We start from the raw sequence: 24,597 nt of genomic DNA, 5'->3' as shown, positions 1-24,597 counted from the left end.
CCCATTTAAGTATTCTTAAATATTATTACTGTGTGTGTGTTTTTTCCCCCCTTGCTTTCTTTGCTGTGGATAACTCATTGTTCTTATTCATGTATGACTATGGCAAGCTCAGAGATGTAACCAGTTCTATTTTTATTACTAATAAAAGCAAAAATTCTTGCCAAACAAACAAAAAACCACAATCCACCTTAAATTATTCTAAAAGGAAAAATACTGTTTTGACTACCTCTACTCCCCGCTTCTCCTCCCCATGGACTGTTCAGATTTCACCTCTCTCCAAGTAACCATCGACCTCTTATAGAGGCGGGAAGAGTGGCAGGAAGTAGGCACACAAGCTCAGCAAATGCACCCACTCAACAGTTTCAGCTGAGCCCCACCAAAAACAGCCCGAAGCCAAAGCTGTGAGACCAATTGCAGCTTTGGAGGGAACGTGGAGTTGCAGGATGCAGCAGGACACTCAAGTGGGTAGGCTGCAGCATAAACAAGGAGAGATCTTGTCCAGGGCCCAGTCTAGACCAAAGCTTCAGGTGCCTGTGCCCCTAAGGGAGATATCACCAACCCAGGCATACTCCTCCTTCAACCATTGCCCTTGGGAAAGATCCAGACAAATGAATCCCTTGATGAGGAGCAACTCGCAGGTGATCCTTTCCAGCAAACTACTGCCTCCCCACTAAGTGTTTTAGTGCCACATGACAGCAGCCCGGTCAACTTTCCTTCACTTCCTCTTCCAGACTATGAGTAATGCCACTAGCCCCTCCTGCCCTTCCAAATGGCCCCCATTACCACAGGAACCTTCTTCTGCCCCTCCTTCGCTCCACAGGGATTCGCCGGATTTCTCTGCCTGGATTAAGCATCTACTGGTGACAAAGTATAGAGAGCAGAATTCTATAACGTCTGATCCGCAGCTCTAGCCACTTGAGCAGTTTAATTTTCCCACTGGACCATCTAATGCCATGCCTTCACACCTAACCACAGTTGCATCAACTGTCCCAACAGGCCCAGTAAGACCTGCTACTCCACCTAGGGCATGCTGTGTTTTTAGATGGGAAAGTTCTCTGTCCTCCATTTTCAAGCCTTCCTTGCCATCTTATCCCAGACTGTGAAAAGGGCCTTTTCAGAGCTCAGCATTCTGCTAAATGCCTCAGACACATGACCAGGTTCTTTGACAGCTTCTGCCAGGGTTCACCCAATCTGTGTGATGCTACTAAAAGTGCCGCCAACCAGAATTCCAGAACACTTTTCACCCAGTCAGCTGCTCATAAACCCATTCCATCCAGACATCAGTCTTCCTGGTCAGACTCTGATAAATCTGGTCCATCCAGACCTCACATCATTCAGTCTGACTCTGATTCTTTAAAGAAAACTTTGAAGAAACTTTAGGGGATACACACAAAATCTCCCCTCTCTCGTCACAGAGGTCTGCCTCCACGTCCCAATTCTTCTGACTCACTGACATTTTCTTCACTTTGCCTGTGCCCAGGAGCACTACAAGTATTGGGCCCTACCATTCAGATGATCCTCTGCCTCATGAGTAGTCACCAAAGTAATGGTGACTCTAGTGGCCCATATGAGACTACACAGTCTACATCACTATCTGTATTTTGACGACCTCCTCATCAGAGCTCAGTCATTCCAGAGAGCATCAACAGACATTCTCCGCACCATCCAGATTCTCTCCTATCACGGCTTCTTAGTGAACCTGACAGAGAGTTAAATCATTCTTTCACAATGCCTCATTCATATGGGGGTGGTAATAAACACCCTCCAAACAACAGTGACTCTCCCACAAGAACAATCAAAAGAACAAGATGTGCTTACAGGTACAAAACATTCACTCACATCCCTCAGCACACCTGATAATGCTAGCTCCCTGGGTCGATGATCGCATGTTTGGACTCAGTACTCAGGGCACGCTGACATTCCAGATTCATTCATTCATTCATTCATTCATTCATTCATTCATTCAATTTCTGTACCGCCCTGCCAAAAATGGCTCAGGGCAGTTTACACAGAGAATTAACAAATAAATAAGATGGATCCCTGTCCCCAAAGGGCTCACAATCTAAAAAGAAACATGAAATAGACACCACCAACAGTCACTGGAGGTACTATGCTGGGAGTGGATATGGCCGGTTCAGTGGCTTCAATGGCTTCTTCTGCCATACCAAGACCAGATCATGGCTTGGGACCACCTCCAAATTCTGTCTCCCACCTTCCTATGGCAGTCACTCTTTTGGTGGACCTCTCCCGCAATCTCCTGCAGGGTTCCTTTCAAGTTCCTCCCCAGTTTCAAATCACAACAGATACAAGCAACACTGGATGGGGAGCTCACTGTAACATGGTGGTAGTTCAGGGTCTGTAGTCTTCAATAGAGGCCTCTCACAGCATAAACTGGCGGGAATGAGCAGTCCAACTAGCCCTTCTCCAATTTCTCCCCCTAGCCCACTGTCTGCATATTTTGGTCTGCACAGAGAGCACCACTAGCAGGGCACATATCAACAGGCAGAGAGGAATCCTCTCTCTAATGAAGGAGACTTATAAGGGCAGAGAAAGATCTGGCCTCTCTCGAGGCAGAACACCTGAGTGGAGTAGTCAATTCCACAGTCTGAGGACTAAGCAGAGTGGGAAACTTCACCCCAACATTTTCAGAGGCATAGCCTGTCATTTCAGCCACCCAATTCTGGACCTATTTGTCTCTCCAGACAACAAAACGACTCCAAGGTTCTCTTTCAGATACCAGTGCTACCTGGCTGAATGGACAGATGCTGTCACAACTCCCTGACCTTAGAGAGGTCTACCTCTACATGACCTCTACATGCATTTCTCCCCTTTGCCCTAATTCCCAGGGTCATTCAGAAATACAGGGAAGAGGCAGATCTCATCCTGATAGCCCCATTTTACCCTGAAGGACTTGGTTTTCAAATCTAATGGAATGTGTCATGGATCTGCTGTGGCCCCTACCTGAATGTCCCAATCTCCTCACTCAAGGACCTTTTTGCCATCCAGACCCTCATGGCTGTTTCACCCTGTGTGCTGCAGAGTACTTTTGACTTAATAGGCACCCTGAGAGAAGTGATTGCATGCCAACTTCTTCACCCAGTAGTGACATTGTGGTGGTAGGGGGCATCTCTGACTCACAGGCAGCTTGACTAGGGACAATCTGGCCTCTTTAATTGAATGAGTTGACTGTCCCTAAGTAGCTTGGATTTGGCTAGGAGGATCGTTGCCATGGCTGGACAGGAGTGATTATGTTCTCCTCCAGTGATTCTTTTGAAAATGTGGTATAACTTCTGCATCTCAAAAATGTCCATTTTCTTCTCTTTCCCCATCGCATTATTCAGGAAGATCAAACCCTGACTGTACCAAGTAATATCAACCCTGATGGGCCAGACATCACTACCTCAACTCAGCAGACAGTTCCAGCCCCTAATGTCCAGGCAGAGAAGATTGTTCCAAACAAGAGTCTTCTGGACTGGCTGAGACAGCAGTCTGACTACACTCTTGAAATCCCTGGCTTTGGCACAGTAAGTACAAATCTTGCATTCCAATAAATGTGCATATTTACTCAGAAGTAATTCCCACTTATGTTCTCACTTTTATTGTTTTCAGAATTTTTCAGAGAAGCCTAAACAGAGGAGGCAGCGCTGTAAGGACCCCAGCAAATTGGATATTAATTCTCTCACGGGGGAGGAGCGAGTGCCTGTGGTCCATAAGGGTACAGGACGACGAGTAAGCAAAAACATCCACTGCATTTTGTCTTTTTAAGTGATTTGGCATAGTGTTCTAAAAAATAAGTACAGGTCCTACAAACTCGGGTTCTGTGTACCAGCTCTTTTTTATGGAGGGAAAGGGTTGGAGAAGGAAACACAGTCTCTCTCAAGTTTATCCTTCCTTGTCCCACTAATTTCCTGTGCTGCTCTCTGCACATGTGAACTGCACATGTACAAAAAGCAACACAGGAATTATTTGAGCATAAGCAACCCACTCCCAAGGAGATCTGCCGGTAACAATTGTTACTATATGAAACTGTTGTTTCATATAGTAGACTGCAACCCTTCCTCCTGAGCAGTTCCTCTGGTCTGGTGAGGAAAGACTGCAGTCTGCTATACAAAATAGGAGGCTAGGACAGACACATTTCATGTCAGAAGATCTACTCAAATGGAGGAAGGCTGTAGCAGCCTGATATAAGATGGCCTTTCCTCCTGTGTAGATTTGCTGCTTGGGAAAGAATGTTCCTTGTAGTGTTTTCCAGACATCACCAGAAACATCATGGAAGAAAATGAGCATTTCTTTAATAAGAGATTCTATTGGGGGATACAGGATGAAACTACATCAGTTTTTTCTTGGAACATATATTGGGAGCGGGGGGGAGATACCTTCTACGGAGATAATCTAGAAGACATGGAAGGAAACAGGAAAACACACATGTTCAGCATTCTCATCCTGTATCTCAGTTGCAAGAAAATCTTTCTCAGTCACAAATTTTCCACTGTCTACTTATAGGAAATGGGGTGGACTACACTATATGTTTAGCCACTTTAACTGGCACAGCAGGGAAAGGCTTGACAAACAAGTAGAAGGTTGCCGGTTTGAATCCCCGCTGGTACTATATCAGGCAGCGGTGATATAGGAAAGATGCTGAAAGGGCATTGTCTCATACTGCGCAGGAGGAGGCAATGGTAAGCCTCTCCTATATTCTACCAAAGAAAACCACAGGGCTCTGTGGGCGCCAGGAGTCGAAATCGACTTGATGGCACACTTTACCTTTACACTATATGTTTATATTTGTTTTACATGTATAGGTTCCGTCTTCCCAGCTGGATGGAGACAGTCAAATGTTTGTAAGCCAGTTTGGAGTAAGGGCAGCCACTGCTACAGGATGTCCAGAAAGTCTAAGATATGTTTAGAACTCACCTTCCCATGCAACAGTGGTGACTAGGAGTGCTACTTTTTGATTGGCCCCAGGTTCCTGCATCTTTAAAGCTAACAAGGAAAGAACAAACAAGTTTGTCTGCTAGACATGAAGCAGGGTTGTTGTTTTAAGTCTTGATTGGTTTCCTCCTTGCCTCAGAAGCCTTAAAGGTGCCCTAACCCTCCCAAACTGCTTAAACTCTCCTGTCACTCCTTGTTGCACAATCTAAGATGCTTTCCCTTCCTACTTCTCTCAGAATGGAAGTGGCTATTGGTACTAGTTCGCTCTGTGTGTTCTGGCTAAGCAATGCTGTTGTGTAACAAGAGGCAAACTTAAGCAGTCTTGAGAAGTGTTAGAATGTTGTTGTTGGTAACCAATGTTTTAATGCAGTACTATTCAAATTTATTCTAAGAGGCCAGGCTGCGAGAAAACTGTGTTTTTTTAGGCTTCGTTTTGATTTTAAGATGAAAGACTGGACCAGTGCTCTGGAAGTGGGGGACTCAGCTGTACCTGATCTTTGTTTCTTGTAGTTGTTCAGTCATTCATTGCTTATCTTCCCTCTCCCCCCACCCCACCATAGTTAGGAGGAGCTATGGCACCAGCATTGAAGGAATTGCCAAGGTGGCTTGATGCAAATATGGAGTATGCTGTTGCAGCAGACTGGTCTGACATTGTTAAACTTTCAGTAAGTTAACATTCAGTAAATGGTGGATAAACCTTTATAATGCTTTTTATATGTTCACCCCTACTTCTACCTCTCTTTTCCAGTGAGTTTTCCAGAATTGTATAGTAAAAATGCCAGTACATGTACCAAGAGCCCTACTACTTTTGAATATATATGAGAAATAGTGGTGTTATGTGTAAGTATAAGTGGTAGTGAAGGCATATTAGGCTCATTCACACACTAAGAGAGCCGGACATGCTCTGATCAATGATTGTGTAAACACGGTAGGAGGAGGGGAGAGTGATTGTGAGGGAGGCGGGACCTGGGTAGGATGGCTTTTTGTCACCCTCAGTAAAATTCTGGGGGAGAGGATCTGGGTGAACCCATCCTACCCAGCTTCCTCCTTGTCTCTCATGTTTGAATTCACACAACCGCAGATTGGGAGCGTACCCACCCTAGCTGGGCACTCCTCCTGCCCAGATGAGGATCATGTGAATGAGCCTATTGTATGTCTGTAAGATATTTAAGAGCAAGGATTAAGACATATTTAAATGCACCTGTTATGGAAAGTATAACCATGAAATGTACATGTCTTGGGCTATTTATAAATGATGTTAGACAAGGCACTCAAAATAATAGTCTGCATTAACTTTTGACAGAGATTGGGACCAAAAATGGGCAAAACGTGGCAACAACTCATATAGGCTCAGTGTAGCAGCAAAACTAGGTTCTGCATTGAAATTCCACAGTGAAACTCTAACAATCAAACCACATATAATTCAAAATGTATTCAGATGCCTTTTTTCATCCCTAATTTCTCTGAATTTCATGACATTCGTTCTTTCCATATCATTCAGATTGAAATCCTTGGTGTACTATCATTAAGTAGCATCCAGTTAGTTATAGATTAATATAGACGAGCTTTACCCACATAGAGCATCTGCGCACTAGTACTTGATTGCTCTCCTTGCCCCCCACCACAACCCTGCTGTATTGCTCAGTGTCATAAATTTCTTTATACATGCAGTTTTCGATCTGCTGATACAATAGTTAGTGAATCAAATGATCTTACTCGTGAGAGACCTACGTAAAGTTGACCATATCTAAAAACTGGAGGAAGGAGTTGTCCTCAAACAACCCGTGGGGTGATGAAGCCTGTCCTTTCAGTTAACACTTGACATGACCCAGCGTTTCTCCCTGTCCTCAAACTTTCATGCAGTCTGAAGGCTTTCTTTCTTTCTTTCTTTTTCTTTCTTTCTCTCCTCCCCTTCCTCTTCCCCTCCCTTGTTTATTTCTCTCCATCTCTCCCTCTTTCTTCTTCTCCTCCCTTCTTTCTTTCTCTCGTTCCCTCCCTTATTTTATCTCTCTCCTCCCCTCTCTTCCTTCCCCTCCTTTCTTTTCTCTCTGTCTCACTTCCCCTTTTTTCCCCTCACTTCTTTCTTATTCTCTTCCCCTCCTTTTCTCTCTCTTCCCCTTTCTTTTTTCTTTCTTTCTCTTTTTCTATCTCTTCCCCTTTTTCTTTCTTTCTTCCCCTCCCTTCCTGCTTCCTTCCTTCCTTCCTCTGCTTTTCTCCCTCCCTCCCTCCCTCCCCCCCCCGGAGTCTCTTCTCCCCTATATCCTGTGCGCACTTCTCCTTCTCCCCTCCCCCCGGCCTTCAGTCACCCCCTGGCCTTTCCACTACGCCCCCAACAATGGGAACGAGTAGCCCACTTCAGCACCCAGAACAACGGCTCCAGCATGCGTGGCAATCTCCAACCAGGAGGGGGGAGTCCTCTACCTCCAGCTCCTCCCGGCCCTCTTTGGCTGCACTTCTCTGGCACCAGCCAGCAAGCTTCTGCCAAGGTGTGCCGCTTCCAGAGTACAGCAGGTAGAGGCAAGAGATGCTTGGGGTGTGCGGGGGGAAGCTTGCTCTGGGAGCCTCCCCCAAACAAAGGGAGCCACTACGGCCGCTGTTGGGAACAGCTTTGCCTCACAAAGGGAGCGGAGAGGCGAGGGTGTGTGGGTGGGTGTCCCTTTTCGTGGGGCTGCATTTAATGAGGCAGCCACCCTGCTTCCTCACTCGGCCCACCTCCTCCTCAGGCACCTACAGTGTTCCATGCATGCGCATGCCACGTATCGCCTAAGTGTTAGATATAGATACAGATATAGATTAGTAATTTTGCCTATAAAGTGCAAAAACTGGTTTTCATTTTTAAAAATCTATTTTGTTTGTTTCTGTTTACATCAGCAGCATCCTATTGATGGGATTATCCACATCTACATTCTTCTTAATATCTTGATTGATTGATTGATTGATTGATTGTTGGATTTATATACCGCTTTTCATTAAAAAACAATCTCAAGGCAGTTTACAAAAGTTAAAAATCATACAATAAAATGACAATAAGAATATTAAGCTAAAAATATAAAAACAAACCAAATTTAAAATCTATAAAATACAAGCATAAAAACTTGTATTTAGTCATTAATTATTTAAATTAATATTAAAATTAAAATATTTAGTCATTAAGAATGATATTTTGGGAATTTAGTCCATTGGGGAAGTGGGACAGCTGTAAGCACATGTGAGAGAATGAAGTATTTAGGATGTTAATAACATTTGGATCCCGTCCCCCTCATTTTCAGGGGTTCTTACCTGAAAGCAAGTTTAATCGTATTCTCACTGAACCTGTACTCCGAGATGCTGGGCCTCGACGGAGAGGAAGGAGGCCAAGAAGTGAACTTTTTAAAACTCCTGGCATAGTAGCAGATGCTTCTTCTGGAATTGGACCATTATTCATGAATGGACTTATTGCTGGAATGGATTTAGTAGGACTCCAGAATATGAGAAACATGCAAGGCATTCCTTTAACTGGGCTGGTTGGGTTTCCTGCTGGATTTGCAGCAATGCCTGCTGGTGAGGATGTCAAAAGCACTCTAAGTATGTTGCCGATGATGCTGCCAGGCATGGCTGCTGTACCACAGATGTTTGGTGTTGGAGGACTTCTCAATCCATCAATGGCAACGACTTGTACGTCAACTGCTCCCACTTCATTAGCAAGCACAACCAAAAGTGGTACATCTCATTCAGAAAAGGATGCTGAAGAGAAACAGAGTGACCCAGATGCAAAAACAGAAACTCTTTCTGAAGACAAATCTGGTCCTAGTTCATTTTCTGATCAGTCGGAACCTGCAATAACTGCCAGTAATCCAGTAGCTTTTAACCCATTTCTTATTCCAGGAATGTCATCTGGACTGATCTATCCCTCAATGTTTCTTTCTCCTGGTATTGGCATGGCATTGCCAAGCCTTCAGCAAACCAGACATTCAGAGGTAACAAACCTAGAAAGCCAGAAACGCAAAAGAAAGAAAACTAAAGGGGAGTTAGCAAATCCAGAACCAGAAACTCTTTTGCTGTCTGACAAGGAACATGCAAACAATCAAAACTGTACTGAACAAACACCATCTGTGTCAGCAGAAAATGAACATCATGTACCAGCAGAGGAGAAAGAGAAGTTGAGAGAAATTAAAGATACCAATTAGAACTTTTGTTTCTTTCTGGAAAAAAAATGTGGCTTGTAAGTTCCTCATCCCATAAATATTTGTTATCGCCCTCTGTACCCATGTCACCTTCATAAAAACCTGTGTTTCTATAAGTAATATTATCTACCTAAATCCTGGTAAGAAAGCTATGGTGACATGTTGATAGTTGCAGGGTCCTACCATAGATTATAAGCAATGTTCTACAATTAGTATGGGAGGCACAGAATTCTTGTCCAGCTGTCCAGTCTTCTCCTCCCCGCCCTCTCCACCAAACAGTAGTAAATAAGTACTTGGTCATCCCCCAAACTGCTTGTTTTTTGAGGGTGGGGGGATAAAATCATAGATTAAGAAAATGCTTCTCTCTTGATGAAATCACAAAACACAGGAAAAGGTAGATGTTTTTACAATGACACTGAATTTAAAAAAAATCTTGTATTTTGGGGTAAAAAGCACAGTTATAGTAAGTGCTAATGTGTATTTTTTGATTTAAAGTATTTCCCTATTTTATCATGGTTACTAGAATAGTAGTATAGACAGAAGTATATAACTAATGATTGAAAATGCATATATTCATTTCTTTTTTTAAAAAAAGGCATAAATGGTAGATATATAATTTCCTCCTGTTCACACTACAAAGTTTTGGAAACAAACTGCTGTAAGTGAAAAGATTACCTGAACTTTTATATTTCTAAAACCAAATCTTGTTTTATTTTAAAGTGCATTTCAGTTGTCCTTTCTTGAATTCTTAGAAGGCCATTTCCAGTTCCTGCTGAGAAATAGATGCACATCTTTGCATGTTTTTCCCCCAGGGGGAGGGGCTTAATATCTATAACTACCAGTTGCTTTTTCATTTTGCTATTCTTCATTTCTCACAAAGGCCCTTAAAAGTATTTTTCCCAGTGAAGAACATACCACTGATTTTAATTTTCTTATGTGGGAACTATATCTGAATTTTATCAATTCTTCTCCTTCCTTGAGAAATGATGTTATTTTTGGAAACAGATTTTTAAAAAGCCGTAGGCTGGGCTTTTACATTTTAGATGGCCTTTGACAAGGACAGTTGACAGTTTCAAAGCTTGAGTTTATCTTCTGTTTCTAGTATTAGACTGTGAAGAAAACATTTTTGCTCCTTCTTTTCATTCCTTTTGATCCCTAGCATTGTTGAATGATATGTCCCAACATCTCTGCACATACATTTTGTGTCAGTGTTTTAAATGAAATCCTTTAAAAATATGAACAGATTTCCAAAGCTCAGTGTGTTGAAAAACCCTCCACAGGCAATTCTTACTCTGCTTTCTCCCCACTCCTATGTCACTTTTCTTTCACTTGGGCTTGTTCTAATTTACAGCTCATGGTTCGAGACTTGAAAAAAAGACACACACACACACACACACACACTTTGTGGTGCGATGTTTAAATGGCAGACCATTAGAGGGGCTTGGGAGTGTATGCTAGTATTCAGTTTCACATTTGGTTTGTCACAATTTACTGTATTTTTTACTTTTTTTCTGTTACAGTTTTGCTAATTTATCAGATGGTCCAAATGTTTTGACATAACTATTTCAGTTTGCATTATTTATTTATGATGCTTTTTCATTGTCTTTTATACATTTGGGATTATAAAGTATGTACATGTTAAAATTAGCATCTCAAAGAAGTCTGTTACCCATGAACTAAAATTAAGTCTGTACATTGCAGTGAATTTACTTAGTTTATGGGTTGGAATCGGTTTCAATAATTTATACAATTGGTTATGATACTGCAAACAAATAAAAATGGATAATGGCATAGGCCCTATTTAATAGCACGTGTAGCATAGATACTGTATCACTATTGACAGATTTCTTAGAAATGCTGCTATCTCTGTTTAACTAACATTTTGTTCAGTTTGCCTCCAGTGGAAGCAGAGAGGTTTTTTTCAGCTGTTAAATCCAAATCAATATAATTTATTTATGTAAAAAAAAAAAATCACTTGATATATTTTTGAACCTTTTAAGTACTAACTTTTTATTTAGTAGAAAAACATGTACTTGCCCTAAATCCTTAAAATACAAATGCTATAAAACTTCATATATCTTGAAAGCCTTACTGTGAATGGATGCAGATTTCTCTCCAGAATCTATTTATAATGTATCCAAGGATTATTTGCCAGGTTTACACTCTTAAGGAACAGGGTTGAGACTGAACTTTAGTTTGTCAGCATGTTCTATATAGCTTGTTCTTTCTTATTTAATGTGTGTGTCTGAGTATGTAGGCTTCTCTTTGACCTTTAATGTGTGATCCTTTTGCAGTGATGGAGCTGTTCTGGCTTATTTACAGTGAAAGGCATGAATGGCTACTTATTTTTTACCATAATCATCTTCAAGAATAAATGCCAGTTTTTCCACATATTCCGTAAACACTCACATAAACATAGATGCTTCATCAAATGTGCTATTAAAATAAACTGTCTGTGCTTGTAAACATGGATATATAGATTTAAAAGTCAAGATTTTTAATTTTTTAATTTAGTGCCTAATTTATATTATGCTTTTTAAAAAATACTGGCGGAACCGTGCTAAAGATGTTTATACTCCCCCCACCCCCAGGAAATCTATTTCTAATTGTTTTGCTTGACTTGGAACTAAACATGATTTGCCTTTTTCCTAGCATGAGCACTGTTTTGACCTGTAGCTTATTTTTCTTTCATTCATATTGCTACTCTTCTGACCCTCAAAGCCCCTGTTGTATTAAAAAAAAAACCCCATGTATCACTTTTGGACTGCAGATCTACCCAGGATATTTACATACTTTTCAAGAAATTAGACTATAGTACTATCCTAAGCCATCCCTTATACCAGACAATACTTTCAAATGTTATATAAACATCCCATGTTGTTTAGGTACCAGTGTTATAAAGAAACTCAAGTTACACAGATAGATGCACCTACCTCAAAAGCAAGTAGACTCTGCAAAAGAGGTTCACTATTAAAATAATCTAGTAATTTTTGCAAATCCCAAGGTACCAATAGTATTTTTTTTCCAAATTGTCGAGCTTATCTCAGCATGAATAAAGCATGTAGAGGTTTCATCCGTTGAGTACCTGAGCATTTCCATGTCATGATGAAGGGTGCCAATAAATGTTTAAGCACCCTAGTCTTCAGAAACACAGTCATGGTTCTGTTGCACAGAAATCATTGTTGTTCTGTTATAAGATCAGGTGGAAATAATTAAGTATTATACATACTAGAACTAAATAACTAACAATCCATCAAACTTATGTAGTGCTTAACATTATCTCCTGTTGAATTCTGCAAACCACCACACAAAACTTGGCTACACAGTGAGGTTGTTCACACAACCAGGCAATGGGGTGGCAGGGAGGCTGGTTAAACTTACCTTCCCCACCAGACAAGAGATTGCATGTTTCTGGGAGCGCGGACCATGGTCCCAGACAAGCAACACTGTGTGGTGCAGCACACAGCTCCGGACACCAAAACAACATGTCCTGGTCTCCGGATATTCCACAATGCATTACACAACGTGTAAGGAGACTGTGGCTGGGCTGGAAGGCAGTCTGAGCTCGCACACGATCAGGAAGCCTGGGTTAAGGGAGCGCTTGCTCCCTTTACCTCACCTAAAAGCCAGGCTCAAAAGCCAAGCTAGGTGGCACTGTTCCACCAGGATCGACCCTGATCCTGGTGGTTCTCGTGCAGCCTAACCCTAGCTTCCCTAGCCTGGGTTAGGCTGTGTGTGAGAACAAACTCTGTATGTAATATCTGAATTCTGGTTAAAGAGAAGGAACACATAAAACTCATAAAGTTGTCCTGGCAAGTTCTTTTTTAAAAGACGTAATAAAAGTACAAATAGTAACATAGATTGTACTATTGTACAACAGCACAATAAATAGTACAAAAGTACAATAAATACAATATAGAAGGACATGCCCCACTGATTCCACTGCTCCAGAACCACAAGGGCATGTATGTTTGATTTAAAGGGTTTTCTTAAATCTGCCCTCTAGAACCACTGATGGTAAGATGTTGAACCCCATGCCATTGTAAATGCTCTTCAGTATTTGGGCATGGTGAGTGTGAAAAGATATTGAGCCAGCATGTATAGCTGCCTCCCTAAGAAGACTGTTTGGGACTAAATTTAACTCATGTTGATGTTCCACGTTAATAATTTGTTGCCTTGAAACCACTCTTGACTTGATCTAATCCTAGTGTTGTCAAAAACCCAGGAGAAAACCTGTAAAACGACAGCTTTTCCTCCAGCATCCATTTCCAAGGTGTTCTAAAATCATCAGCTAATGTCAGCAGGACTATACCCCTGGAAGGAAAAAATCAACTTTAGCCAGAAATTAAAAATTAAGAGCCAAGCCTGGTCTCCACCCTTTGCTTCCAACCACAAGACCACAATGGGGACACAGCATTAACCTGGAACATTACTCTTTAAAACGTTAATTGTACAACTTCCAGCGCAGTAAAGCTGGCGTAAGGTCCAAGTTGTACTCCCTACAGGAACTGAGCCAACACCTTGGCTTCAAATAGCTTAATAGCCACAGGAATGTAGTTACCTCTTCTGGATCTGAAAAAAAGACAAAATAGCGGCTGCACTTCTTTGAGCTGTCTGAGCAGCAAAGTCAATCTGTGCCTTTCATGTATCTGTAGTGCAGAAGACAACTCCCAGATATTTAAAGGACATTACCTGGTCAACCTTACGCCCATTAATAAACCAATTAAATGACTTGGGTCTTTTGGCTAAAACCATGATCGTTGATTTTTGGTAACTAATTATCAGGCATTCTTCTTGACAGCAAAAAGCAAGGGCCCATAAAACTCTTCTGAGCCCAGTAGGTGTCTATGAAAGAACGATTGTATTATCCATGTAAAGCAGCATGGGTATATGCTTATGGATTAATTTAGGAGGAGGATGTTCTGGTTTGTTCAAATGTCATTGATAAAAGTAAACAAAAGTGTGGAGGCGGGAAGTATACAGCCCTGCTTAAAGCCTTTTTGAGTTGCAACTAGTTCAGTAAGTTGCCCTTGTATATTGCATCTGACACACAAGCACGTATCTATATTATTAATTCTCCAAGACGGGCCATGCGTGGGGATGTGGTAGAAAGGAGGCGATTGGCTGACAGACTTTGCAAGCAGAAGAAACTGATTGGGCAGTGGGGATTCCATATGCAGATAGGGAGAAGGAGCCTGTGAGAGCAGAAGCACCATGGTGATTGGGCAGTGGGGATTCCATATGCAGATAGGGAGGAGGAGCCTGTGATGGTTAAGGTCAGTTGGAATGCAACTGTTACAAGCAGCCATGGTCGTGGCAGCAGCAAGGAATGGCCCGGTCAACCACTGCTGCTGCACCTGGGGGGAGGAGCAGGAGTGGGGCTCGGGTGAGGGTGGGCAGGTCTCTGGGGATAGGGGGCTGTAGCTTGGCCAGTAGGCAGCAGCAATGCTGCAGCCACGACCAAGAAACGGGGGAGCGAGCGAGAGCGCTGCGGGGGGAGAGCACTGCGGGGGGGGGAGCGAGCGAGAGTGCTGCGGGGGGATGCCATAGGCTCAGGCTCACAACTGCACGGATGCTCTGTGCGGGGTCAGCTAGTTGCTATATAACTTAGGAATAAGTAGCAGTAAGCAATGGTCAGTTAAGGAATCCCTCCACTTACACCATAACTTCTCCTTTGAATTGAGGTCAAATACATATTTAAAATCTACAAATGCATTAGAGAGACATAAGAACAGCCCTGCTGGATCAGGCCCAAGGCCCATCTAGTCCAGCATCCTGTTTCACACAGTGGCCCATCAGATGCCGCTTGAAGCCACAGACAGGAGTTGAGGGCGTGCCCTCTCTCCTGCCATTACTCCCCTGCAACTGGTACTCAGAGGCATTCTGCCTTGAGGCTGGAGGTGGCCCACAGCCCTCCGACTAGTAGCCATTTTATTATTATTTTATTATTATTTATTTACATTTTATTATTATTTATTATTTAATTTTGATTATTTTTTATTTATTCAATTTCGCCCTTCCAAAAATGGCTCGGGGCAGTTTACACAGAGATATAATAAAATAAGATGGCTCCCTGTCCCCAAATGGCTCACAATCTAAAAAGAAACATAAGATAGACATCAGCAACGGTCACTGGAAGTACTGTGCTGGGGGTGGATAGGGCCAGTTACTCTCCCCCTGCTAAATAAAGAGAATCACCACATTAAAATGTGCCTCTTTGCCACGTTAGCAGGGGTTAGCAGAAATTTTAAGCTTTCTGATGTATTTTTCTACCAGGTATTGTAGCACTAGCCCTTGATCCTTAGTGGAATGGCCCACTCTGGAACTAGTGTGTTCATCTGCTAGGATATTTTCTTGCTCTCTAGCCAGTCTTGCAATTTCCAATACAAGTGTCTGGCATAGAACTTACTTAAAATACTCAAAAGGCTGATAAGTCGATAACTGGCAGAGTCATCCTTCTTGCCTGTTTTGAAGACCAGTATAACAATAGCCAGCTCCAAATCACTGGGAATGCATTCAGTTTAATCAATGCAAGAAAAAAGGGACAGCAAGATAGGGTTCCACCAGTCAAGGTTAGTCTTAATTAACTCAGGTGGGGGAAAATCACATCCTGGCGCTTTAACTATTTTCAGATGGGATACCAAGTTAGATCTCTCAGCAACTGTTACAGGGGGCCAATCAGTTAAAGGACGTATATCAAGAGGTATGCTGGGTAGAATACTCATCATCCTCAGCATACAAAGCTTGAAAATGAGCTTCCCAGGTTACAGCCAGGCTATACATCCATATGGGAAGACCCTCGGCTTGGATGCACTGCTGCAATGCATCAAAATGTAGCAGAATCTTTAGACTTTACTGTATTAATAACCTGTTACCAAGTTCTTAATACACTCTCTTTTTAGATTTAAGAAAGGATATATACTGCTTTTTCTGAAGCAGTAATTCTTGAGAAGAGACTAGCAGTGCCTTTTCTCTCTATATAAAGGGTAAGTTGCAATATGTGCCTTCTTAGTACTAATATACTCTAAATCAAACTAAGGCTTGGACCCAAAAGGCTGAGGTTGATGATTTTCCAAATTTTGAACTGTAAGGGAATCCTGAAGCACCTGCACGAGATTAGTATACTGATCAAAGACCATAATATCACTTCACTGACATGATGACAGAATGGATCAGTTGAAGGCTGTCAGATTTTAGTAAGTCTGAAATGGCTCTATCTACTCACTCAGACTATCTAATTCTCGAAAGTCTTTTATCAGCTACCAGATCTGGTTGGAATAAGGTCTCTATGTGCAATTATTGTTCAAATGGTTTTAGGGTCAGGACTACTGGAAGATGATTGCTTTCAGGACGGCACTCCATCTCAAACCTCTATGAAATCCAATAGAGGTTGGGAGATTACAGTATTATCGGTGTATACTCTGGGGCTATACCCTTTTCCACTGCACTATTTAAAATACAAAGAACCAGCCTGTTAAATGTTTGGGCCAAACAAAATTGTGCGAAATTGCATAATGTGTCCTTGGAGTGTTGCGCTAGAAGGGGTGCAGTGTTCTCCCTGTCGGGGCTTGCGGGGGGGGGTGATATTTGTCATCCGGTGCCATATCATTCGACTCTAGCATTAAAATTTCCACCAATAATTCCATACACTTCAGGAAATGAAACTAGCAGGGCAGCAATATTCTTTTCTAATTTTTTTGCCATAAATCTTTAACTTGGGAATGGAAACGTAAGAGAGGGAAGTAAATATTAAGTAAAAAAGTGCACTGCTTAAAGTTTATAACTGCAGCAACATAATGGTATAGTAGGGCGGGTTTGACACACATTGCTTGTAACCCAGTAGAAACAAGTAGACACAACTCTACACTAGGCCTACTCTTCCCTCCACTAAGGGGAAAGAAAAATATGCTGCACAAAGTAACTATGAGGTGTAGCCCTCCAAATCCATAGTACCAATAGCCCAGTTGTCTTACACTAGCAAAATATCACATTTAGAAATATAATTCACAAAAGTGTCATCTCTACTCTTGGGATTCCAGCCTGCAATGTTCCAGGAAACCAAGGAGAGCCTACACTGCGATATTGACTGTCAACCTGAAGAAGATTCCTTCACTGGAGTCCTGGCCAATAAATCATTGGTAGAATCAGAAGGAACATGACCCAGAGCCAACACCTAAATATTATTTACTTGATTGTTCAAACTGATGCATCGGGGCTTGCTTAACTGATGCAAATTCCTCCTGTAGGCTGGTGGTCTACTATCATTTGCTGGTCAGTCAAGATGAAAGAGCTCCCCTCATTTCTTGTACCACGCTCACAACTGAATACAGGAAGTACTGACAAGCTAAATCGGCCTGCTGCACTTCGTTTGCCAGACATGGGTTAACATCATTGATTGATTGATTGACTGAATTTCTAAACCGCCTAATATAGAAATCTCTAGGTAGTGTACAGATTAAATCATAAAATATAAAACATTTAAAATTCATAAAAACATAAAAATCACAACAGATAAAAACTCTTTAAATTTCAGTTAAAAGCCTTGGAAAACAGGTACATCTTCAGGGTCCTCCTAAAAGCAAACAGAGAAGGAAATGCTCTTATTTCAGAAGGGAGCATATTCCAAAGCCCCAGCGCAGCCACAGAGAAGGCCCGGTCCCAGGTTGCCACCAAACAAGTTGGCGGCAACCATAATTGGACTTCTCCAGATGATCTTAATAGGTGACAGGTTTCACTACAGAGAAGGCACTCTCTTAAGTACCCTGGACCTAAACCATTAAGGACATTATAGGAAACATAGCAGCAGCCAGTGCAGTTCTTTTGGAATTGGTGTTATGTGGTCCCTTTGGGTAAACCCAGAGACCAATCTGTACCAATTGTAGTCTCTGGACTACATACAAAGGCAGCCCCACATAGAGTGCATTACAGTAGTCAAGCCTAGAGGCTACCAGCATATGTACCACCATTTTAAGGTCATTTGTGTCCAGAAATGGATGTATCTGGCATATCAGGTGAAGCTGATAAAAAGCACTCTTGGCAACCTCAACCTGAGAAACCAGGGACAGTTTGGGATCCAGGACCACTCCCAGACTATGAACCTGATCTTTTAGGGGGAATGTAACCCCATCCAGAACAGGCAGATCTAAACCATCTTTCAGATCCCGACCCGCTACACACAATATCTCCATCTTGTTTGGATTCAGCTTTAGCCTGTTATCCATCATCCAGCCCAATATCGCCTCCAGGCAGGCACTTAGGGAGGTCATGCCATTTCCTGATGAAGTTGGTATGGAGAAATAGATCTAGGTGTTATCAGCATGTTGCTAGCATCCCAGACCAAACATCCTGACGATCTCTTCCAGTGGTTTCATGTAGGGAGTTTAAAAAGTCTAAGGAGTCTACTGACTCCTGGGTCTGTCTCCATGTGCTAGACTGCTCTTGCTAAGATGACAATGAGGCTATTCTCACAACCACTGGAAAAGCAGGCTAAGGGAACCCAGCCCACTTTCCAGCGGTTGTGGGAATCACCGGGCTCATGGGCGAGCCCAGTAGCTAGCCCACTTAATTCCCCCTCCCCTAAAATGAGGTTTCGTGGTCATGAGTCACTGTGGCTCTGCACCACAGTGACTGCAGCAAGCCTCCTGGCCACAAGAGTCTCCCAACTGAACTTGGCATGCCATCATGATCAGTGCAAATGCAAGCAGAACGATCTGCTGCAGTTGGCTCAGTGGATTAAAAATGATTTTGCAACAAACCCTGTGCACGGGGCAAGTGTGCGGGGCATCCTGGGACTTCCGGGTGCCAGGCAGCCCCCAATCCCCACCGCCCCTGTGACAGAGCCAGTAATCCTGTGGGCAGCCGATCGGGCCACCCCAGGGCACACTCCATGCTCATCTGTGGGGAAAGTGGGTCAAGCTCATGTGGAGAGCCTCATAGTGTTATTCATCCCCAGCAGAATCGAATATATATGGTTCAAAGTTAACCACATAAGAACAGCCCTGCTAGATCCGGGCCAAGGCCTATCTAGTCCAGCATCCTGTTTCACAGAGTGGCCCACCTCCTGGCTTGCCCGACTACTAAATGAGGTTAGATGCAGTTGACACAATGCAGTGTCAATCCCATGATCATTTCAGTCAGAACAGAAGGCAATATGTCCCTGGTGCAAGTATGAAATTCTGCACCTTATTAAGGGAGATAAGCTGTCCATGGCTAAGCTATCTCTTGTAGAGAGGCTAAAACATTCTTTAAATCCACCAGTCCATAATTTAATTTTTTTTAAAAGAATTTGTTACAATTCTTTAAGAAACAGAAACAGTGGCTGATATCTTGACGAACGAAGCGTGTATATGTAAGAAGACTGTGAGGACGCACCAGGGACCCATGCACAACTCACCCAGTTCCTATACATGGGCTGCTGTGTCACAGAGCTAAGATTTCTGAGCACTGACTCTGCCAGTCTGGAAGCACATCATTGAAGGTAAGCAACATGTTTCCAGTCTTCTAGCAATTTCCAGTGTGTGAGCAGGGCTTGGAAGTCTTAGCTCTGTGGTGCAACAGGACATGTATAGAGAGGCTAGCCTCCTTACACACAACCTTCACTAGTCAGGATGTCAGCCAGTATGCTTCAAAGTAAGATGAACTGCAGGCTGTTCAGATACCACAGCATTCACAGATTGGGCAGTTTAAAAATGAAATCAAGTAGGCAAGGTCTTCTGCTTAAACAGAGACTTTCAGAAGATTCTATTTCATTATGGATATAGTAAGTTATACAGCTTTTTATTACCACCTTAGCTGGCACTGTGGGGAAATGCTTTACTAACAAGCAGAAGGTTGCTGGTTCAAGTCCCTGCTAGTGTTCCCACACCTATATCAGGCAGCAGCAGCAGCAGCGATATAGGAAGATGCTGAAAGGCATCATCTCATACTGCGCAGCAGGAGGCAATGGTAAACCCCTCCTGGATTCTACCAAAGACAACCACAGGGCTCTGTGCACGCACGGAGTCGAAATCGACTTGATGGCACACTTTCCTTTTATTATCCAGAAACCATTTGTAATAATATAATTCCTTAGCCAAACTCAGTGTTTCGAAATGTAGATGTGAATTATTATATCATTGGTAGACTTCCTTCTGGTTCAGGAAGTAAGAAGACTGCTCTTTGAGATGAGACTCTGGACTTTGAAGGCAGAAACTGAAGTGGCTTTAGGAAGGAAACATCCACCAAACTGCAGAAGCTGATGTTATGTTTTGAATTTGAGTTGATTATCAGCTAAAAACACATTTGATTCTTGAACAATCTGACTTGAAAGGAGAATTCTAGGTGAGATTGCAGCTAGTCCCATAAGTTAGGAACTCTAACACTGTTTTCCTGTCTCAACAGAAAGGTAATTTATCAGATAAGGACCATGTATTTTCCTTTTGTCATTACAACAGAGGTGTTATCTTAGGATGTGAAAAAGCAGTAGCTATTCCTGATAGAAAGTGCCCAATTTTGGATCATGCCCCTATCCCCACCCCAGTACAAACCTGTACTATGGCACCAGAATTATAGAATTAAGAACATAAAACAGCCCTGCTAGATCAGGCCCAAGGCCTATCTAGTCCAGAATCCTGTTTCACACAGTGGCCCACCAGATACCTCTGGGAAGCCCACAGGAAAGAGGTCAAGGGCATGCCCCCTCTCCTGCTGTTGCTCCCTTGCAACTAGTATTGAGAGGCATCTTGCCTCTGAGGTTGGAGGTGGCCCACAGCTACCATACTAGCCACTGATAGACCTTTCCTCCATGAATTTGTCTAAGCCACTTTTAAAGCCATCCAAGCTGGTGGCCATCACCACATCCCATGGCAAAGAGTTCCATAGATTAATTTTGCACTGTGCGAAAAAGTAGAAATTCTCTGTGAGGATGCACCATAGAAAAAGTGGAAAATGTAAAATTCTCTGGGTAACTGCTGATGCCCAAATGCTTCGCCTTCCAAGGGATGAAAGTCTACTTTAAAAGAGAGCAGATGTCTATATACCTGTGACTGTAAGTGCAGGCTGAGGAGTCCTGTGACCAAGCAGGTAATGATTCACTTGGGAAGAGTAATGGCGAGTTGTAAATGTGTTGTCCCAATGGGTCAACAGGCCCATTGGGACAATAGTCCCAATTTTAACAGGCTGCTAACTGTTTAACAGGCTGTTTAGCAGGCTGCTAACTGATTAAATTTAGCTAATTAATCACCTGCCTTTTAACAATTATTAATTCATTAAATTAAAACTGTATACTACCAAGGATAAATTTTTGAGGTATTTAAACAAATTTGAAAACCTCTGAATAGTATTCTTATATTGTACAAATCATTGTTAGAAAGAGGATTGTATTTTCTTCTTCTTCATATTCATTAAGGTCTCTTTTTAATAATATTTCCTTTTTCAGTAAAACAACAAAACCAAAAGAGCTTCAGGTGCATGCTTAGCTTTGAGTTAAAATTTTATCTTACAAATTAAAATTAGTGCTCAACAATCAATCTGCTAAAGCTTTAGTTGATTTAGCCATTTAAACTGATTAAACTGTACCTAGTACCCAGCTTCAAACCCCATATACTTTAAATACCCAATAAAACTAGTTATGGAGGTAGAATGCCAGCAGGGGAGGGGCTGCTTCCCAGTGTATTGCATAGAATGTCGCATGTATGACTACCTGCCTGAGAGGCAGAAGTCGTGGGTGTATGCTCAGTGCAGAGAGCTCCTGGCTCTCAGGGAACACGTTCGTTCCCTCAAAGCCAAGGTGGCTGACCTGGAGAAGCTCAGGGAGGTGAGACCCTCAGGGAAGTGGTAGAGGCACATGCTGTCATGAAACATGAGGGTCTCAGGGAAGAAGGACACCAGTCTGAGGAAGAGGGAAACACTCCCTTAGCAGGGACCCCTTCCTTGGGTGATGCGCCCATATCCTTTCACACAGGGGATAATCCTCCAGGGAGTGGGGGCCTCAGTAGTGGGTGATTCGGTCATTAGGGGCATAGAGAGATGGGTCTGTGACCCATGTATAGACCGCACAGTTATTTGCCTGCCTGGTGCGAAGGTTGTCGACGTCACAGTGCATCTAGGTAGGCTGTTGGGCAGTGCTGGGGAGGAGTCAGCTGTCGTGGTGCACGTTGGCACCAATGATGTTGGGAAATGCAGTCGGGAGGTCCTGGTAGCCAAATTTAGGCTGCTAGGTAGCATACTGAAGTCCAGGACCCCCAGGGTAGCGTTCTCTGAAGTGCCACCTGTTCCACGCACAGAGACAGTGAGACAGGTGGAGCTGAGGGGTCTCAATACGTGGATGAGACTGTGGTGCTGGCAGGAGGGGTTTAGATTCGTTAGGTACTAGGATACATTTTGGGGAAAGCGAAGCCTGTACAAAAGAGCTGGGCTCCACTTGAACCAAGATGAAACCAGACTGCTGGCGCTTTAAATCAAGAAGGCCACAGAGCAGCTTTTAAAATGTCGCCTGGGGTATTGCCGGCAGGAACTGGGGTGATATCTGCTTCAGCCGGCAAAATCCACTAAGGTGTGATGGTGAACATGTTTTGGATAAACCAGAAGGGGATAGAGTAGAGCCAGGAGTTGAGCAGAAGGAAACAGGACAGCTTGCCAAATAGGTCAAATGATGGTAAGGGGAATACACACACCAACACTAGGTGAGGAACCTGGCATATAGATGTCTGTATACCAATGCCAGAAGCCTCCGAGCCAAGATGGGTGAGCTGGAGTAATTGATTACTAATGAAAACATAGATATAGTGGGTGTAACAGAAACCTGGTGGAATGGTGAGAACCAGTGGGACACAATTATTCCTGGATATAAACTCTATAGAAAGGACAGGGAGGGTAGGGTTGGGGGAGGAGTGGCGCTGTATATCAAAGAAGGGGTAGATTACAATAAGCTAGAAAACCTAGGTGGACCAGAGTCCTCCACAGAATGATTATGGGTAACATTATGAGGGCTGAAAGGAAATGTGTTACTAGAGGTGTGCTATTGCCCTCCGGATCAAAATGCTGAGAGTGACCTGGAGTTGGAGAAACAAATAAGAGAGACAGCAAAGAGAGACAGGGCAGCAATAATGGGTGACTTAGACTGTGTAAATTCACATTCAGGTAATAAGAGAGTGTCCAAATATCTAGATGTGCTAAATGACTGTGCCTTAGAACAGTTAGTCTCAGCACCAACCAGAGAGATGGCGACTTTGGATTTAATCCTGTGTGGTGCTCAGGACCTGGTGCAAGATGTCAGCGTTGCAGAACCACTGGGTAGCAGTGAACCTAGTGTGATCCAATTCAGCTTATATGCTAGTGGAGAATTATCAAGGAAGTCCAACACAGATGCGTTGGACTTCAGAAGAGGGAACTTCTCAAAAATGAGGGGACTGGTAAGAAAGAAGTTGATAGGGAAAGTCAGGAGGGTCAAATCACTCCAGATAGCATGGAATTTATTTAAAACCACATTACTAGAAGCTCAGTTTGAATGTATACCAAGAAGGAGGAAAGGTACCACCAAGTTCAGGAGGATGCCAGCATGGATAACAAGTAGAGTCAGGGAAGCTATAAAAGGGAAGAAGTCTCCCTTCAAAAAATGAAAGTCCCACCCAAATGAAGAGAGCAGGAAGGAACATAAACTCTGGCAAAAGAAATGCAAGGATACAATAAGGGATGCAAAAAGAGAGTTTGAGGAGCATATAGCTAGAAGTGTCAAGGGGAATAACAAAAACTTCTTAAATATATCAGAAGTAGAAAACCTGCCAGGGAGACGGTTGGACCCTTAGATGATGAGGGTGTGAGAGGGATTATTAAGGAGGATAAGGAGATTGCAGAGAAGCTGAATGAGTTCTTTGCATCTGTCCTCACGACAGAGGATACTGGCCATACGCACTGCAGAATTGTGTTTTTCAGGTTTAGCGGCTGAGGAACTGGGTTAATTTGAGGTGACAAGGGAAGATGTTCTAAACTGTCTTGAAAAACTAAAAATTAACAATTCGCCAGAGCCAGATGGCATCCACCCAAGAGTTCTGAAGGAACTCAAATGTGAAATTGCCGATCTCCTAGTGAAAACATATAATTTGTCCCTACAATCAGGCTCTGTACCAGAGGACTGGAAAGTAGCCAATGTGACTCCAATTGTCGAGAAGGGATCCGGGGGGATCCGGGAAATTACAGGCCGGTCAGCATAACTTTGGTGCCAGGTAAATTGATGGAAAGCCTACTTAAGGACAAAATTGTTAAGTATATAGATAGAAGAACAGGCCCTGTTGAAGGAGAACCAGCATGGCTTCTGCAAGGGAAAATCTTGCCTCACTAACCTTTTGGAGTTCTTTGAGAGTGTCAACAGACATGTGGATTAAGGTGATCCGGTTGACATAGTATATTTGGACTTCCAAAAAGCTTTTGATAAAGTTCCCCACTAAAGGCTCTTGAATAAACTTAGCAGTCATGGAATAAGGGGACAAATTCATGTGTGGATTGGTAACTGGTTGAAGAACAGGAA

General features: G+C 42.8%; 1 protein-coding gene and 1 long non-coding RNA gene across 9 annotated transcripts in view; one reads left to right on the top strand and one right to left on the bottom strand.

Moving 5' to 3' along the window:
- Window positions 1–11,752, top strand: part of CHD6 (chromodomain helicase DNA binding protein 6) — a 206,247-nt gene extending 194,495 nt beyond the window's left edge. For all 6 annotated transcript variants that reach the window (XM_053245232.1, XM_053245235.1, XM_053245230.1 and 3 more), the window contains 4 exons: window positions 3,342–3,524; window positions 3,610–3,729; window positions 5,493–5,597; window positions 8,202–11,752. In XM_053245232.1, coding sequence (XP_053101207.1) covers window positions 3,342–3,524; window positions 3,610–3,729; window positions 5,493–5,597; window positions 8,202–9,098 — 1,305 coding nt within the window. In that variant the 3' untranslated portion in view covers window positions 9,099–11,752. The remainder of the gene's footprint in view (window positions 1–3,341; window positions 3,525–3,609; window positions 3,730–5,492; window positions 5,598–8,201) is intronic.
- The window catches only part of LOC128322941 (uncharacterized), a 53,047-nt gene that overhangs the window by 22,857 nt on the left and 5,593 nt on the right, over window positions 1–24,597 (bottom strand). For 2 of the 3 annotated variants that reach the window (XR_008306094.1, XR_008306093.1), the window contains one exon: window positions 8,212–8,897. The exons of the other annotated variant lie outside the window; for it this stretch is intronic. This is a non-coding gene — a long non-coding RNA (uncharacterized LOC128322941). The remainder of the gene's footprint in view (window positions 1–8,211; window positions 8,898–24,597) is intronic. 3 annotated transcript variants of the gene reach the window in all.

Source organism: Hemicordylus capensis, chromosome 4, assembly GCF_027244095.1.
Source record: "Hemicordylus capensis ecotype Gifberg chromosome 4, rHemCap1.1.pri, whole genome shotgun sequence".
Classification (NCBI taxonomy): Eukaryota; Metazoa; Chordata; class Lepidosauria; order Squamata; family Cordylidae; genus Hemicordylus; species Hemicordylus capensis.
The sequence above is the reverse complement of the archived record's forward strand: the minus strand, read 5'-3'. Positions and strand labels throughout refer to the sequence as shown.